General features: G+C 47.4%; 3 protein-coding genes across 3 annotated transcripts; 1 reads left to right on the top strand and 2 right to left on the bottom strand.

Moving 5' to 3' along the window:
• Positions 1-125: 125 nt before the first annotated feature.
• CI109_101448 (uncharacterized protein) lies at positions 126-2,110 on the bottom strand (the record flags this gene model as incomplete). Its single annotated transcript, XM_032006283.1, has 7 exons — positions 126-171; positions 229-339; positions 437-948; positions 1,015-1,074; positions 1,156-1,371; positions 1,613-1,951; positions 2,072-2,110. The coding sequence occupies 7 exons, from the start codon at positions 2,108-2,110 to the stop codon at positions 126-128; spliced, it is 1,323 nt and encodes a 440-aa protein (XP_031859496.1).
• A 431-nt stretch (positions 2,111-2,541) lies between these two features.
• CI109_101447 (uncharacterized protein) lies at positions 2,542-4,921 on the bottom strand (the record flags this gene model as incomplete). Its single annotated transcript, XM_032006282.1, has 4 exons — positions 2,542-2,586; positions 2,648-3,341; positions 3,395-4,797; positions 4,856-4,921. The coding sequence occupies 4 exons, from the start codon at positions 4,919-4,921 to the stop codon at positions 2,542-2,544; spliced, it is 2,208 nt and encodes a 735-aa protein (XP_031859495.1).
• Positions 4,922-5,266: 345 nt separating this feature from the next.
• CI109_101446 (uncharacterized protein) lies at positions 5,267-5,829 on the top strand (the record flags this gene model as incomplete). The annotated part of the gene is made up of 3 exons (XM_032006281.2): positions 5,267-5,412; positions 5,473-5,643; positions 5,712-5,829. The coding sequence occupies 3 exons, from the start codon at positions 5,267-5,269 to the stop codon at positions 5,827-5,829; spliced, it is 435 nt and encodes a 144-aa protein (XP_031859494.2).
• Positions 5,830-14,606: the final 8,777 nt, after the last annotated feature.

Below are 14,606 nucleotides of genomic sequence, written 5' to 3'. Positions count from 1 at the left end.
CTGGGATATTTCTGAGTAGACTGAATATTGTAGCGGTAGAGGATAATGCTAAATCACCATAAATCTGCATGAATGTTCACATCCTACATCGCTGAGCTCTTTGCACTAGCGTCTCGCCACTCATTTTAAACTACTCGTCGCTTAGGAGGAGACCTCGACCTTTCTTTGCTCCTGTCAAATACTCGTCAGCTATCATTTCCTCGTACGCTGAAAGTGACACCAGCTCACTCGTATCGCCTCTCTCTGTCTCGGTGTCCATCTCTGTCTCGTTCTCTCTCTCCATCTCTGTCCCTGTACCTATCCCTATCTCGTCGATCACGATCGTCATATCTGCTGCTCCTGAGAGAAGATCCCATCATCAGTATGTTGCGCTTCTCAGATTACACTTGCCCCTATATTCGCCACCTATCATGCCGAACGCGAGGGCTCAACTCACCTATCACGATCATCTCTCTCACTCCTATGTCTACCGTCCCTCTCCCTGTCTCTATCACCTCTTCCACTCTCCCTCTCCCTCTCACGATATCCCGAACCCCTCTCTCTTTCCCTCTCGCTACTGCCTCTCCTCTCTCTGAGATCATCTACCAATTCTCCTGCTTCGCGTTTCACTTTATCCCCATGTCCAACTAACGGCATCTCGTCCGCTGGAGGAACTTTCGAATGGTGAGGGGTATGAGGTACGTTGCCTCCAGGAGGGGGAGGGGGAGGGGCGAGAGTCGATCTCGGACCCGCTGGAGCAGAAGGTGGAGCGATGGCAGGTGCTGGTGCAGGCGAAGGGTTCGCAGGACCGGTAGGGGCTGCAGGAGTGGGGGTTGCACCGCCAGCACCAACGGCGGGAGGGGCCTGCTCGTCGCCCTTGGGAGGAACGATGGGCCATGGTCGACCGGTCATTCGTGCTTCCGCAAACATAGCGAGAAGTTTACGAAGTTCGTGGTACCCCAGATGGAGCTGTGGTGGGTGGGTCAGCGAGTTGCTTAACTAGTAATGGAAGGGGGGCAACGGTCTGGCACTCACCTTACCACCGAAATGATCGGCGAGTCGTTTATCAGAGTCCAAAACTGAAAGCATAGCACCCTACACACGAGTGGCACACGAACCAGTTAGCCAAATACAACTACGTAACAAGCGGTTGTCACGGTTTCAATCTGCACTTACACAAGTCTCGCAAACTCTCAATTTCTGATGTCCACTCGCTCCCGCATTCTCGTTAAGATGAGTGAGCTCCTTCTCTTTATCCGTCTTGAGCTGTTTCAGCGCGTCGACAGCTGCGAGCTTTTCCATCGATTCGTCGATTTTACCAGCTTCTCCGAGTGCTTCGATCTCTTCGGTACCGCCTTGGATGGAGAGTTCGATCTCGCCGATTTCACGCATCTACACGAGGGGCGGAGCATAGCGACGTCCCGAGTGGAGTGGGGTGGGCGGGCGGATGGGTGGTAGGTGAACATGGAGAAGAGTCGAGATGAATGAAAGTTGTTCATGTAGGGATGAGAGGAAAAGTGATGGTGTCGAATCATGGCAAGATTGACACGAAGATAAGAACGAAGAGAGCACATCAGTATTGCATCTTTCCTGTCTCCATCGCACTCGGGCACAGCCATCGTTGAGGACTCACCAAATCGACCGTCTTCCTATTCTCCTCTGGGGTCTTTTCCAACTTTCTCTGACTCGCTCTTATCCTCCTATCCACATCATCCACGATCCCATATATATTATTCTCATGTTCCTGTCTGTACGCCATCACTCTCGGTTCGTTCGGATGTAAAGTCGCATGTTCTCTGAACTGTGTCAAGATCCTATCCGAGTGGACTTTCGGACAAGGTCCCAAGTCCATTTTGGTATTTCCGAAGATCAAATGAGGACATGTGCCGAAGAGGAAGTTTCGACAGACTTTCTCGTTCCACCAGTCTAGTTGAACAGGTTGAATACCCATCGCTTCGGGTCCCATCATTTGCTACGAAGGAGAAAGAGACCATACGTCGTAAGCAAGCAATCGGACAAATGATAATAGTAGCGAGGAGTTGATGTGAAGCCAAAGCCGAAGGAAAGAACGACGTATAGCCACAACACCCACCTCGAGCAGCCTGCGCTGCGCTTCTGCCATTCGTCCCATCTTGTACGGAATAACGCTGATGTAGGGAAACGATGAAAGGGAAGGTGAACGACGAAATGTCTGAAGAAAGAAGCGCTTTCATGATATCTTTAAGCTTCGACAACCAGCGAGAGCAGGTTGAGCGAGGGCGGTTTCATAAGTGAGTGGATAAATTAGGTTTCACCTGCCCAGAATTATCGTGGCTCCACGCTCGGTGTGGCGATATGATTACATCTAACGCACAGCGGGTAGGCATTGAATCTCGATACTTGGTGTTCTCATCGCACCCAATATGCTCAGTGCTCTGCTTCGAGGATCATGCGCTTTGTTTTGGTAAGCATCGTTGGGGTCTTAGACGTCTCAATAGTCGATTTGCTAGGTCCGCAAGTACCGTTTGACACCTGTTCATGCATAGATGCTACTTTTCACAATCTCTATGACATCTGCCCCTTTTATACCAACAATAAAGAGTTCAAAGTCGCCTCCGTCGCCACAATCTGCGAAACAGCAAAATCAGTTTTGGTACCATATCGCTCAACTGTACATCGCACAACTCACCTCAAGGGCCTGTTGGACTTCCAACTTTCTCCTAGCCTCTCTCAACCAGTCACTCGCCAATTTTCCGGGCCATCCCTTCAAGCTGTTCACTTCTCTTGCCGCGCCATCCAGATCCTTTTCTGACAGACACCACTCTGCTCTCGCCAGGACCGCATTGACATTGTCACCCTCCACAGCTCCCGGTTGAGGTCGGAAGAGGAGTTTGGAGAGACCGGCACTGGCAAGGTGGGAGACGACGCTCGCCTCTTCGGGTGCAGGGACGAGGGAAGAAGAGTGGATTCGAGGAGCAACAACATTGGAGAACCATGATGAAAGGGCAGTGAACGATTTGACACCGGTCTGAGGGATACCTGATCTCTCAAGTTGTTGAAGAGCAGTGGCGATCACATTCTCGGTATGCTCAGAAACAGGAGCGAGACCCTTCAAAGCTCGCAACTCGTCGTCGAACGACTTGTCACCGGCTTCGGCCTTGTGTTGCACAGCACGAAGAGCGGACCAGATCTTGTGAAGACGAAGGTTGTCATCGAGGGAAGCAGAGTTATCCAATGTGATTCTTTCGAGCTGCTTCAATGAAGTGGTGAGGGTGTCGAGCTTGGCCAATCGACCACCTCGCTCAGTCTCGACTTGAGTCTTAATAGACCTGAGCCATCGTCGTTGCAGCTCGATACCCTGAGAGACAACTTCCTCTCGTAGTCTAAAATTATTTGATCAGCATTTCGACCTTAAAACAGCTGATCAGAGACATACCTCTGCTCGATACCCTGTCGTTGCGACTCCAACTCGCCTTCCAACTCCTTTCTCCAGTTCTCCACAAGGCCCTGCCTCTCACTCTCCCAAGTTTGCTTCAAACCCTTCTCGGACTTTGTTCGCTCCTCCTCTTTGCCCTTCAAGAGGGCCTCGAATTCCTTTGTCTTCTCGTTAACGGTCTTCTCCAACTTCTCCTTCTCAACCTTCTTCACATCCTGCAATCGCTGGTTGAGAGCGGTCAAGTCATCCTGAGCCTTGCTCAAGATGCCAGTAGCATCGGGGCTGAGGGCTTGAGAAGGTGTGGAGAGGGAAGTAGTAAGGGAATCGATGGTAGAAGCGAGTTGAGAGATGATAGGCTCTTCGGCAGCAAACTCCTTGACCTTGGGAACAAGGAGAGGGAGAGTAGGCTTGGCCTCGTCGACTTGGTTCTCGACCTTCTTGGCGGCACTAGGAGGAGGAGCGAGGTAGTAGCCGGGAGGAGGCTCGAAACCGAGAGGAAGAGGAGGTCCAGTGTAAAGCTGTTTACCTTCGTATGAAGGCTTTTGGGGGGTGACTGTCTCGGGTCTCAACTCTCTAGGTCGTTGGGTGTCGGGAGATACTCGGGGTCCAGGTGCAGGGGTAAGAGCATCCTTAGCATCGTGAGCGAGTTGTTCGACCTTCTTTTCCGCTTGATCGATCTTCTTCTCGGTTGTACCTAAAGCCTTCTCAGCCTCTCTGACGATGCCCTCGACACCTTCAGAGAAGTTGAATGGAACGCTTGAGGTAGCACCTTGGACCTTGTCCTTAGCCTCTCCAGCAAATTCCTTGATCTTCTCCTCGGCTTGGTGGGTCTTGGCGATAGCAGCCTTCTTGTACTCGTCTGCTTTCTCTGCAACTCGCTGAGCAGTTGTGGGCCTTCCGACGACGGCGTCCTTTGCCTCAACAGCCTTCTCCTTCACTTGAGCGGGAACCTTGGCGGCCTCTTTTCTGACTTCTCCGATCTTCCTCTCAATCTTCTCAGTCTTGGTCTCCTCCTTCTGTCCAGTGACATACTTGTAGCCGTCAACGGCCTTTGAACCAAGTACACCGAGACCTAATCCGTTATCGTCAATGTAATCGGCGACAGCCTCACCTCCTGGGAAGTTGGCAGTGAAGAACTCCCGGTAGTCCTCGGAGAGGGTCGAGACATAGCCTGAAAGCGGGTAGAAGACGAGCACACCAAGAGCGGTGTAGATGAGGAATCGTCGGAACGGTCGTCGGGGTTTACGAGGTGGAATAGGTGTAGCGAGAGTGGAGGAGCCAGGAGTGAGAGGTTGGACGGTAGTGGTGACGACAACGGGTCGGGTGGGGACGGCGCCGGCAACAGAGGGAGGCGTAGGAGGGAGGGTTGACCTAGGAGGGGGAGGGGGAGGGGTAGCGAGCAACTACGAAACGCCCGAATACGTTAGCAGCGTCCGCGACTTCTGAGAGGGCTCGACTCACTCTACGCTGAGGAAGGAGAGTAGAGCGAGCAGCCCTTGATCGGGCGACACGCATCTGACCGTACATTGTAGAGTAAGACAAGTGGGGGTCAAGTGGTATGACTTTTACACTAACTAACTATATGAAGCTATGCAATGTTTCCAGTCGTCATCATCAGCAGCATCAACGATGTCACTCTCTGAATGCATGCTAACCAACTCTCACACGAGAACGAGAACGGACCGGAACCATTCGGAGTTACAGTGAAATCCCGCCTCACCGCAGAGAGAACAGTCACAATGTGGCGTACACCGTGGGAAAGCACGACAGTCACTTCGCCGCCCAACTCAAGCTGCACATCCAACTTTCTTTAGATATTGATTGTTAGCGCTGTTTACACAACAACAACCACAACAAACAACCCGAAGCAACATGACGACGGTATCAGACGACATCGTTACCTCCTCCAACGGTCTGGGGTACACCTCTGCTTCAGCAGCGCACCCTGAGAGCTTGGTGAAGCCTCCTGCGGCTCCTACAGCGGGAGAGGATACCATCGAGATCCATCTCGAGTTTGGGTAAGTAACGGTTTACCTTGACATGGGTAACAGCAGTATTGACGATTCGTTTTCTCGTAGTGGTGGTCTGCACCTTTTGTTCTCGTCTCAACCTAGACATACGATCCGATTACCTCGCTTCGTAACTGAATCCAATACACCCCAACCTACAACTATGCGACACCTCGTCAAGTGGATGAAGGAGAACTTGCTCAGCGAGAGGGAAGAGATGTTCGGCGATGGAGACGGGGTGTGAGTATCTCCCTTTGCGGAGCCCACTTATCATCCTTGGACTGGAGCTGATTTGGAATTTCCGTTAGTCGACCGGGAATATTGGTGTTGGTCAACGACGCGGATTGGGAGCTCGAGGGTGAATTGGAGTATGAGCTACGAGATCGGGATGAGATAGTCTTCATCTCTACTCTGCACGGAGGTTAGGTGAGCTCAAACATCACCTGTACAGGCACTGGACCTGGAGCTGATTGAAATACCAGGTTAAGTCCTGTAATAATCGACGTGGATATATACCCCAGCATCGATACCAACATCATTATACCATCATATACTCTTCGACCGATCTATGCAACATCTTCGTATCTCTCAAGTGATAGGAGTGGATTTCCGCCGTCTACCATTCCGACGGTGGCTTATCTCCTATGGGCTTGCTCACGTTGAGTCATGACTCTCCCTTTCAGCACGCACCCTTCGGTTCATACGTCCAATGAATGCAAGAGCTCTAACGCGTAACAGCTGGCAAGGGTCTTGCAGTCGCGCTATTCATACCGATGACGTCGAGCATGGGTATACCGAAAGACAGGCGCCTCTGCCAAATCTATGAAACGCGTTGTACGTTGTCAAAAGTCGACACTGGCAAGGGAATCGAGCCGCCACATCCTCATAGGTAGAGAGGATCGTCATCTTCGTCATCATCCCACCATCATTTATGATGTTGAGACGCCGTTTGATAGGAGAGTTCGTATGAAACTACTCGTAAACAGATTCAAATGTCTTCTCTGCATCCTAATGGAGTTGGTGTTGAAAGGGAGGCGACTCAAAACAGATGTCAATGCACAATTGTGCTGTTTAACCATGACGTCCACAAGGGCACTGTCTGAAACAAGTCACAATTTTCTTGCAAATGGCTGTAAACAAAGGATAAGTCCGGGAGAAAGGGTGCAGGCATGAGGAGACTAACTCTTGCCTGTAGCCCACTTCTTACCTATTTAAGGGTAGTGAGATTGTCCATTCTCATGAACTTGTTTCCGTCAACACATTTCAAGATACATCAATTCCATTCAGTCACTATCACACATTCAAATGTCACCCAACCAACAAATTCCCAACACATCTAATGGCAACCCATCCAATCCATCCAACTCATCCAACCAAGCAAGCCATGTTTCTGTGCCCCCTCAGGTTCCCTATGGATACAACTCCTATCCATATGTGGGCTACAGCCTTACCCCATTATCATACCCTCACAATACCCAACCAGAACACCCTGTCAGCTTTCCATACCCTCCACCTTACCACATGTCATACCGCAGCCCAACAAACCCAGGAAGCCATGTTCCTTTCCCTCCTCAAGTCCCTTCTGGGAACATCCAATATCCCTTCGCTAGCTACAGCCCTGCTCCATCCCAGTACCCTTACAATGCCCAAGCAGAAGATTCCTTGAGGAATCAACAACCTACACCTTACAACCTAGCCGAGGGCCATCCTTCAAACCCCAGAAATCTTGTTCCTGTGCCTTCTCAAACGCCTTTTGGACAAGTACAGTATTTCCATCCTGGCTATACCCCCGCTCCAACTCAGTATCATCATAGTGCTCAACCTGTGGATCCCATGATCCCAACTTCTTCCCATGATGAGGGTGGGTATGTACTCCAGGTCTTTGCCCCTTCTGATCCAACACACAGCAACCCACAAAGTACTATCCAGTACAAAGCATCTGCAGGGAGATTTCCCCTTAATTACAACCTCCGTGAAGAAGTTCAGAAGCTTGACAGATCCCTCAAGCCAGCATTACAGTCCTATCCCTCCACTGTCTACATTGTTTCAACAATCTCAGACCATGAGGACTCAGCCCTTGACAATTCAGAGGATGAGGACAGTGAAACTCATGTTGCTCGTCGACTTGCAATTGTCCCTGGACTTGGAAGTGAACGGGAACAAATTGAGTTAGCTACAAGAGTAGCACAAACACTTGTATCTCAGACTTCAGCGCTCATCAGATACAAAAATTGGCCCATATCTGACTATGATGATGATCACAATCATTCAATCATACCCTGTAGAAATTGCCTCCAGAAGCTGACGAAGGAGATGTTTGATAACGAGTCAATCAAACATACCAGCCTTGAAAACGATACCGAGGGATCCCTTTCAAACACTGTCCGCTTGATCCCAATGGATACATTTCTGTTTGATCGTTGGGCAATGCTGGATACAGAGGACAAAATTTCAGGTCTCATGCCTGATCTTTCAGTGTCAAGCCAGAGGTGAAATGAGGGGAGACCTGTTCAAAAGCTTCTCAGATCAAAGATGAGCTCAGTGATAACAAAGATTGGTTACGCAGTGTGAGAAACAAGTGTGGATGATAGTGAATGTTGGGTGTGTTTTCTTGTCTGAGATGCAGATGTGAATAGGTTTCTAGCTCTGCAGACACAGAGCTAATTGTTTTATATATGACTGACCACTCAGTAACTCCATATGAATGTCTGAATTAACTTTTGTGTCATCTGTCCGATACTTGTGAATTATATTCAATGTTCAGCCATCTGCTTTGTTCTTACACCTGAGATTAAGCTGCCAAACAGATATCTGATCTGCATGGACCTGTCAACCATTCAGTGAGAGTTAACCAAGTTGACAGCTAAAGAATACATCTAAACTGCTTGAAAAACGAGGCCACTACAACAACTATGACCTCATTGTTATCCTTTCTTCTCATCAAGTGTATGACATTGCCTAGTTTCATATGTGAGGAGCAATCATGTAGAAGACACTACGCAAGAGGAAAGGCTGACAAGTGGCAGCTTTTGCGATGATGCACTTGTGCTGGCGGCAGAGCAGGAAGTGTAGATATATATTGGCTTACTGCTCAAACCACTTCTGCCTGAGCTCTGCTCATGGTAGGACTTCATACCCTTTGTTTCATGCCAAAGAAGTTGAGGGATAGCCTGCTGTGTGCAACAGCTTGCAAGCTCCTTGTGGCAGTCCCTCTTGGAGCTATGTCAGGTAAATTGTACACAAAGGGCCTCAGGCCAATCTGCTGCATCTCAAAACAAGCCGCAGAGATGTATCAGCTTTTTGCATGTCATAACAGGGATGGGAAGTGTAATGGTCACCAATCTTGTTCGCATTGAAGACAGTTGTGAAGGGGAATGTAACCTCAAACGATTCTCAAACAGAGATAAATATCTCCTTTACGTCTTGTTGGGGATGATATTGAAAAGATGGCAACCTGAAACACCTCTCAAACATATGCAGACAACAAGGATATGTGTTCAAAACAATGCACACCCGAAACTACTTCACAAGGCATATACCACTTCTAACAAAGGATGACTGAGGGGATCACATCATGGAGAGCAAAACTAGAGGCCATCATGGCCCATTCTTTGCCTATTTAAAGGGTCAAAATGTACAGTCTCTTGGATATCTGTTTGCATTGCTCAACACATCTCAACAACACTCTACATCACACCTTCAGAATCATTACACATCTGTCAACCTGCCACCATGTCTTATTACACATATGATTTCGACACCAATGAGCCATCTTCTCCTCCATTACAAGTCTCCAGGCAATACAACCCCTACCCTTTTGGTGAATTCATTTACAATACTGCACCATCCTATGAAGACAGCAGGCTCCAAGCAGAAGTGGTATCTCACACAAGGATGCCAGACACTTCAGATGACAAAGGGGCATACATATGCCAAGTCAGCCAACTCACAGGTCAAGGCCCAGGCTCCCCATATGCTTCAATTCGATCTGAACAAGCCCCGGGAGAATTTGACCTCCATGCCGCTATCAAAGACTATGTTGATCAAGAGGGAGATCGCTATGCATCAACCTTCATCCTCTCAGCAACAAGGGACAACAGAGGTAGAGAGCGTGATGGTGAAGAAACATATGTTGCTCGAGTCCTAGCAGTTGTCCCTGGTCCAACCTCTAGTCACCCAAGGGATAGGCAAACAGCTGATCAAGCTGCAAGATACCTGGCCTCTGAGTTTAAAGATGGTGACACACTCTCATATGGTTGTCTCTATGAATCTCACAACTCCCCAACCGTCCCCTGTGGCAAATGTCTCCAGGAGAAAGAGAAGAGCCTGTTAAAACACATCCGAGGCCATGAATACAGGATCTCCAATGGGACCATGCCAGCGAAAGACCTCAACCTTCCAGCCGTTGCTCTCTTAGATATGGACTGGCAACACTTTGGACAACTGACAACTGTCCCAGTGGATGAGATACTTCAGAGTCTCTTGCCTAGCAATGGGGGGCCAAATGAGAGGGGATACCAGGAGGGCGATGCTTTCACTGAGTTCTGAAATGGGTGATAGGCTTGACGATGTGGAACAGGTCATATAACCTTTGATTATCCTAGACAGGGGAATACAAGTGTGAATAGAGGATGAGAGCATGAGTGTCCGGTCTGTGTAAAACCAGATGTGAATAGGTAGCTGGATCACAGTTCTTTGCTAGTCTTTGAGATATCTGGCCTTCTTATTGTGTATACTTGGACTTTGTTGATATATGAATTGTAAGACCTTTGCATGTCCTTTTTTCCAATTGAATGCACTATATTGAAAGTGTGCCATTAGCAATATGAGCTGTCCACACAGGGTTGCACATTGAAAGAGACAATTGACATGCATGACACTACAGTGTCAGTCAGAGCCAACAAAGCTGCCCATCACTCTATGTGGGTGTCTTTGGGGTCTATATTGAGGAGCTTGTAAACCGACTGCTAGACCTTGGTAGTACAGCCGACAAATGATGTCATAGACCTCACCTCGATGCTGTGTCTTGTATCTCAGTGCATGAAACAATATCAAGGGGAAAGTTACCTGTTACAAATCGAAGTAATTGCTAAATGACCTAGGTGAGGGGATTCTCAGGAGTGCTATGCCAAAGGACAGACCAATGCACTAGGTGGTCTGTTTGTCCTTGCGTCCTTGGTGCAACAGAAGAGCAGGAGTGGCAACATACGATAACTGCTATGAAAGGCGCTTCTATTTGAGGTAGGTTCAATGATTCACCACATACCCTTATTGTAGCTTGAAAACAAAGTGCAGCTACATTGAATGCTCCGCAAATGGCCATTGCTTGAAAGGCAACTTTGTAATGGTCTTCTAAGCAAGTGGTACCCAACAAATTGGTCAGATAATTATGTAAGACTACTGCAAACTCTCTTGCTTCTTGATGTCATTGTGACCACAGAAGGATTCAGCATTACCATGGGTGTGCGATATGGAGGTCAGGTCAAAAGGTAAGGTGACATGAAACCACCATAAAACAAAAACAAGTGTGTTGTACATCTTTTACACTTGAAGTTGAAAAGAAGGCAACCTGAAACCACACTGAAACAGATTCAGATGTCTTCTCTGATAATCAACATAAATTGTGTGACGAGACACCATTCTGAAACCACTTTGAAACATATAATGCTCACTTCCATCAAAGGACAAAACAGAGGATGCATTTCCCTGTGAGTAAGATTATGGTTGACAATAGCCTACTGTGCATCTATATAAAGGGGTAAGATTGTCAGACTTGTAAATCAGCTTTTGTACAATCCAGCACAATCTTGCAACCCACAATACTCACCATTTGCAATATCATCCATTCAACAAGCTGGCATCATGTCATCAACCACCAAATACTCCACTTCTGCGTTTTCTGAGCCTCCTACTGGTTCTGCCAGGGACTCTCAAGCAGATTCTCAAGGTGGCACATCTATACTCGGTACAGAGCTTCCAGCTCCATCAGATGATGATGTTCCATTCAGACTCCAGGTCTGGAGACCCACCCTCACCAGAGCTGCCATTCAGCATCATACAAGTGTGCAGACAATTGCACGTGACTCATCTATCCCAGATGCGGTTGAGGAAGCATACAAGGGGAGCAACAGAGAATGTCCCTATGAGCCTGCAACTTACATTGTTACCACATTTGTGGATGACAAGGACAGGGACTTCAATACTCTTGGACCCTTTGCTGCAAGTGCCATGGCAGTTGTCACTAGTTGTAATGGCCATGAAGGCCATTGGGAAGCATCCAGACACATGGCGGACAAAGGTGCCCTTGGAAACCATCAGCATGTTTTGGGATCTAGGTTTCCTGTCAATATTGAAGACTTTGCAACTGACCTGGAAGAGAGGTTGGAATCCATTCAGAAAGGTGAAGATGATGACCTCAGGAACAATGATGCTGTCAGCTGTGTTGCTCACCTATCAGTGGATAGATGGAACTTTGAAAAGCTGACAGGTATTGAACTGGAGGAAGAGATCCTGAAATGCTACCATGACCTTGCACTGTGAAGCAGGAGAGGAGGTTAGCAAACATCTTGGTTGGTAGCGCTGTCAGATGGGTAATAGGATGGCCGCTGTGGGATAGGTGATTGTGGCCAGATGGCTTTCAGTATCGGAGATATCACCAAGAATAAGGAGCAGTAGTACAGATTATTGTTCTGTGTGTGGAGGCAGGTGTTAGTATGTAGTGCTATTGTGGAGGTGTCTATCCTTTTAAAGGCACAGTCAATCACATGATCCCGCTTTCCAATGTTCTACTTTTTCGAGTTGTGAACAGTTTCCACATCATTCCTCTCTCACTTTTGAGCAATACACAAATAGGTAGGCATGTAATCCTTTGACCCAGAAGTGAATCCGAGTACACACCTTTGCTTACCCTGCAGTCATCACTCATCACAGCTGCCAAAAACCACCAGAACAATTGGGGTGAGGCACATGATGCGATTTATAAGTAGTGACACACCTCTCAGAACCATCTGTGAGAGCATACTTAGTAACCATAATTTACAACTGAAATGACTGCCTCCAAAACGTAGAGGTAGCTGACCCTCACAGGTCCTAAATCCCATTACCCCTTGTGCTAATCATTACCACTCCTGTCAAGCCTATTGTTGCCACTTGTTATGATGATCGATTGAGGCTTCTCTCAACGAGGCCCTATCACTTTAAATTAATGGGGCTGGGTGATATCCGTCAAAGGTGTGACTGTAATGACTCAGCAAGAATGACAAGAACAACGAGAATCCAGTGAGAACAACCTCTAGAAGAATGTTGTGGCCTTGAACTGACTGGATGCTAAGTGATGTTGTTTGAAGCAATAGTGAAGGTACAAGGTTTCAATTGGATCAGAAAATCATCAAGAAAAAGATTACAACACGAGAATAGTGATTCTCCTATATATCCATCCATCCATCCAGTAATCTACGTTAAGTGATGGTCTACTACTTCAGCAGGTTCATCAGATTAGAACGAAGGACAGGTAGATTTGTGGGATGATGTTCTACAGATTCGATGAGAATCACAAGTGAGGTGACAAGTGCGTCAGTATCTGATGAGTCATGTGATATATGTGGCTGTGACTATCATGACACTACTATCACTGCTGTGGCAATTCGAACCCAGGTCAGATCGTCTGACAAGGTGAGAGATTATCCGTTCCTTTGACATCCTGCGATATCTCTCAATATTGGGGTGTGACAGACATCCACTCTATCTGAGCCCTTATGTTCAATCTTCACAGTTTAGCATGTTTTGCCACCCAGTCATCTTCTGGCCAGGAATTTGCCATTGGCGTGGAATTTTGAGGAGCAAATTAGATGCTGAACCATTATCCATTGAGGTAAGAGTAAAGCAGTGACCTGACTCACATCATCCAATTCACGTCTATGTCATCCTTTGTTGTAACTCTCAAAATAACACCAACAACAAGGTGACTTGTAGCAAAATGCAAAAGTAGACACATGGGGTTAGTGAGGTAATGTCATTGGGGTGAACTATACCAAAGGAGAAACTATCGATTATGTACGGCTTGTCATTGTCATTGTAGTGACTTTATCTTGAAAGGGTAAGACACATCTGAAGCAACTTTGAAACACTTATGGAATGGCTGTGTGAAAAGGATGACATGAGGGAAGGCTAGGACCATACAAAAGGTGGCCTTTCACATGATGTCATAGCATACCCATGCAACAATCTGTATGAGTGTCAATATATCTGAAAAGGATGACATTATAGCGCAATTGGCTGAATAGAAGGAAAGGCAAAAAGGGAGGGCTAGACCCTCTGTCTATTCTCATCCTGAACACATATATGATAGAGGCTGGATCCGGAAAGTTTCTCCTACCTGTACCACAATCCATCTCTTACAACATCTGTGGGGTCAATAATTCTGTTGGAAACCCTCACAATGTCACACACTCCTATACTGATTCAAGACCTGGAATCAATGTCTCATCATGGTAGAGGACGGCCTAGACTTGTCCAGTTCCCTGCATCACCCCGCCCTACCTCACCAGAACCTCGTAACTCAGAGAATCCCTTCAGCTCACACCCTAGAAGCTGCTACAACTTGATCAAAGCTCAGATGTTCTGTCCTCTCACATCCAATGACACAATTTCAGGTCAGTACGGTGCAACTTGGCATTCCAATGTCAAGCCTTCTGCCATTGTTGATGGACTTGAAGATCATCCTCAATGGTGTGAAAACCATTCCAGTCCACCCAAAGCATTCATTGTTTCCATCACTCTGGATGAGCATGATTGTCTCCCAACCCAAATGGCCGAGGATGGCACCTCAAAGCATGTCACGGTAGTCAATGCTGCTTTCCTAGGTGTTGATAGTCAAGAAGAAGACATGAATCGGGCCACTTGTCTGATCAAGGAGATGGGATGCTGGTCTCATTCCTTTGCTGCAGGATATGCACCATCACTCTGGGAAATGTCCAACCAACATGGAGCTCGGTCCTATTTTGAATGGCTGCAGCAGATGGTGTTCAATGCAAAGAAAGGGTTGACAAATGATGATGAATCCATCTCATTGATTCAAATGACAAAAGAAGATTTTGAGAGATTCACAGATTGTGAGTTGAAGGAAGTTTTGAGTGATTGCTATTCTGACCTTCACATGAGGAATGCTGTGATGGAGTCAGTATCAGCAGATGTTAGGGTAGAAG

Source organism: Kwoniella shandongensis, chromosome 3 (genome assembly GCF_008629635.2).
Source record: "Kwoniella shandongensis chromosome 3, complete sequence".
Lineage (NCBI taxonomy): Eukaryota > Fungi > Basidiomycota > Tremellomycetes > Tremellales > Cryptococcaceae > Kwoniella > Kwoniella shandongensis.
This window is presented reverse-complemented; position numbering and strand designations above follow the sequence as displayed.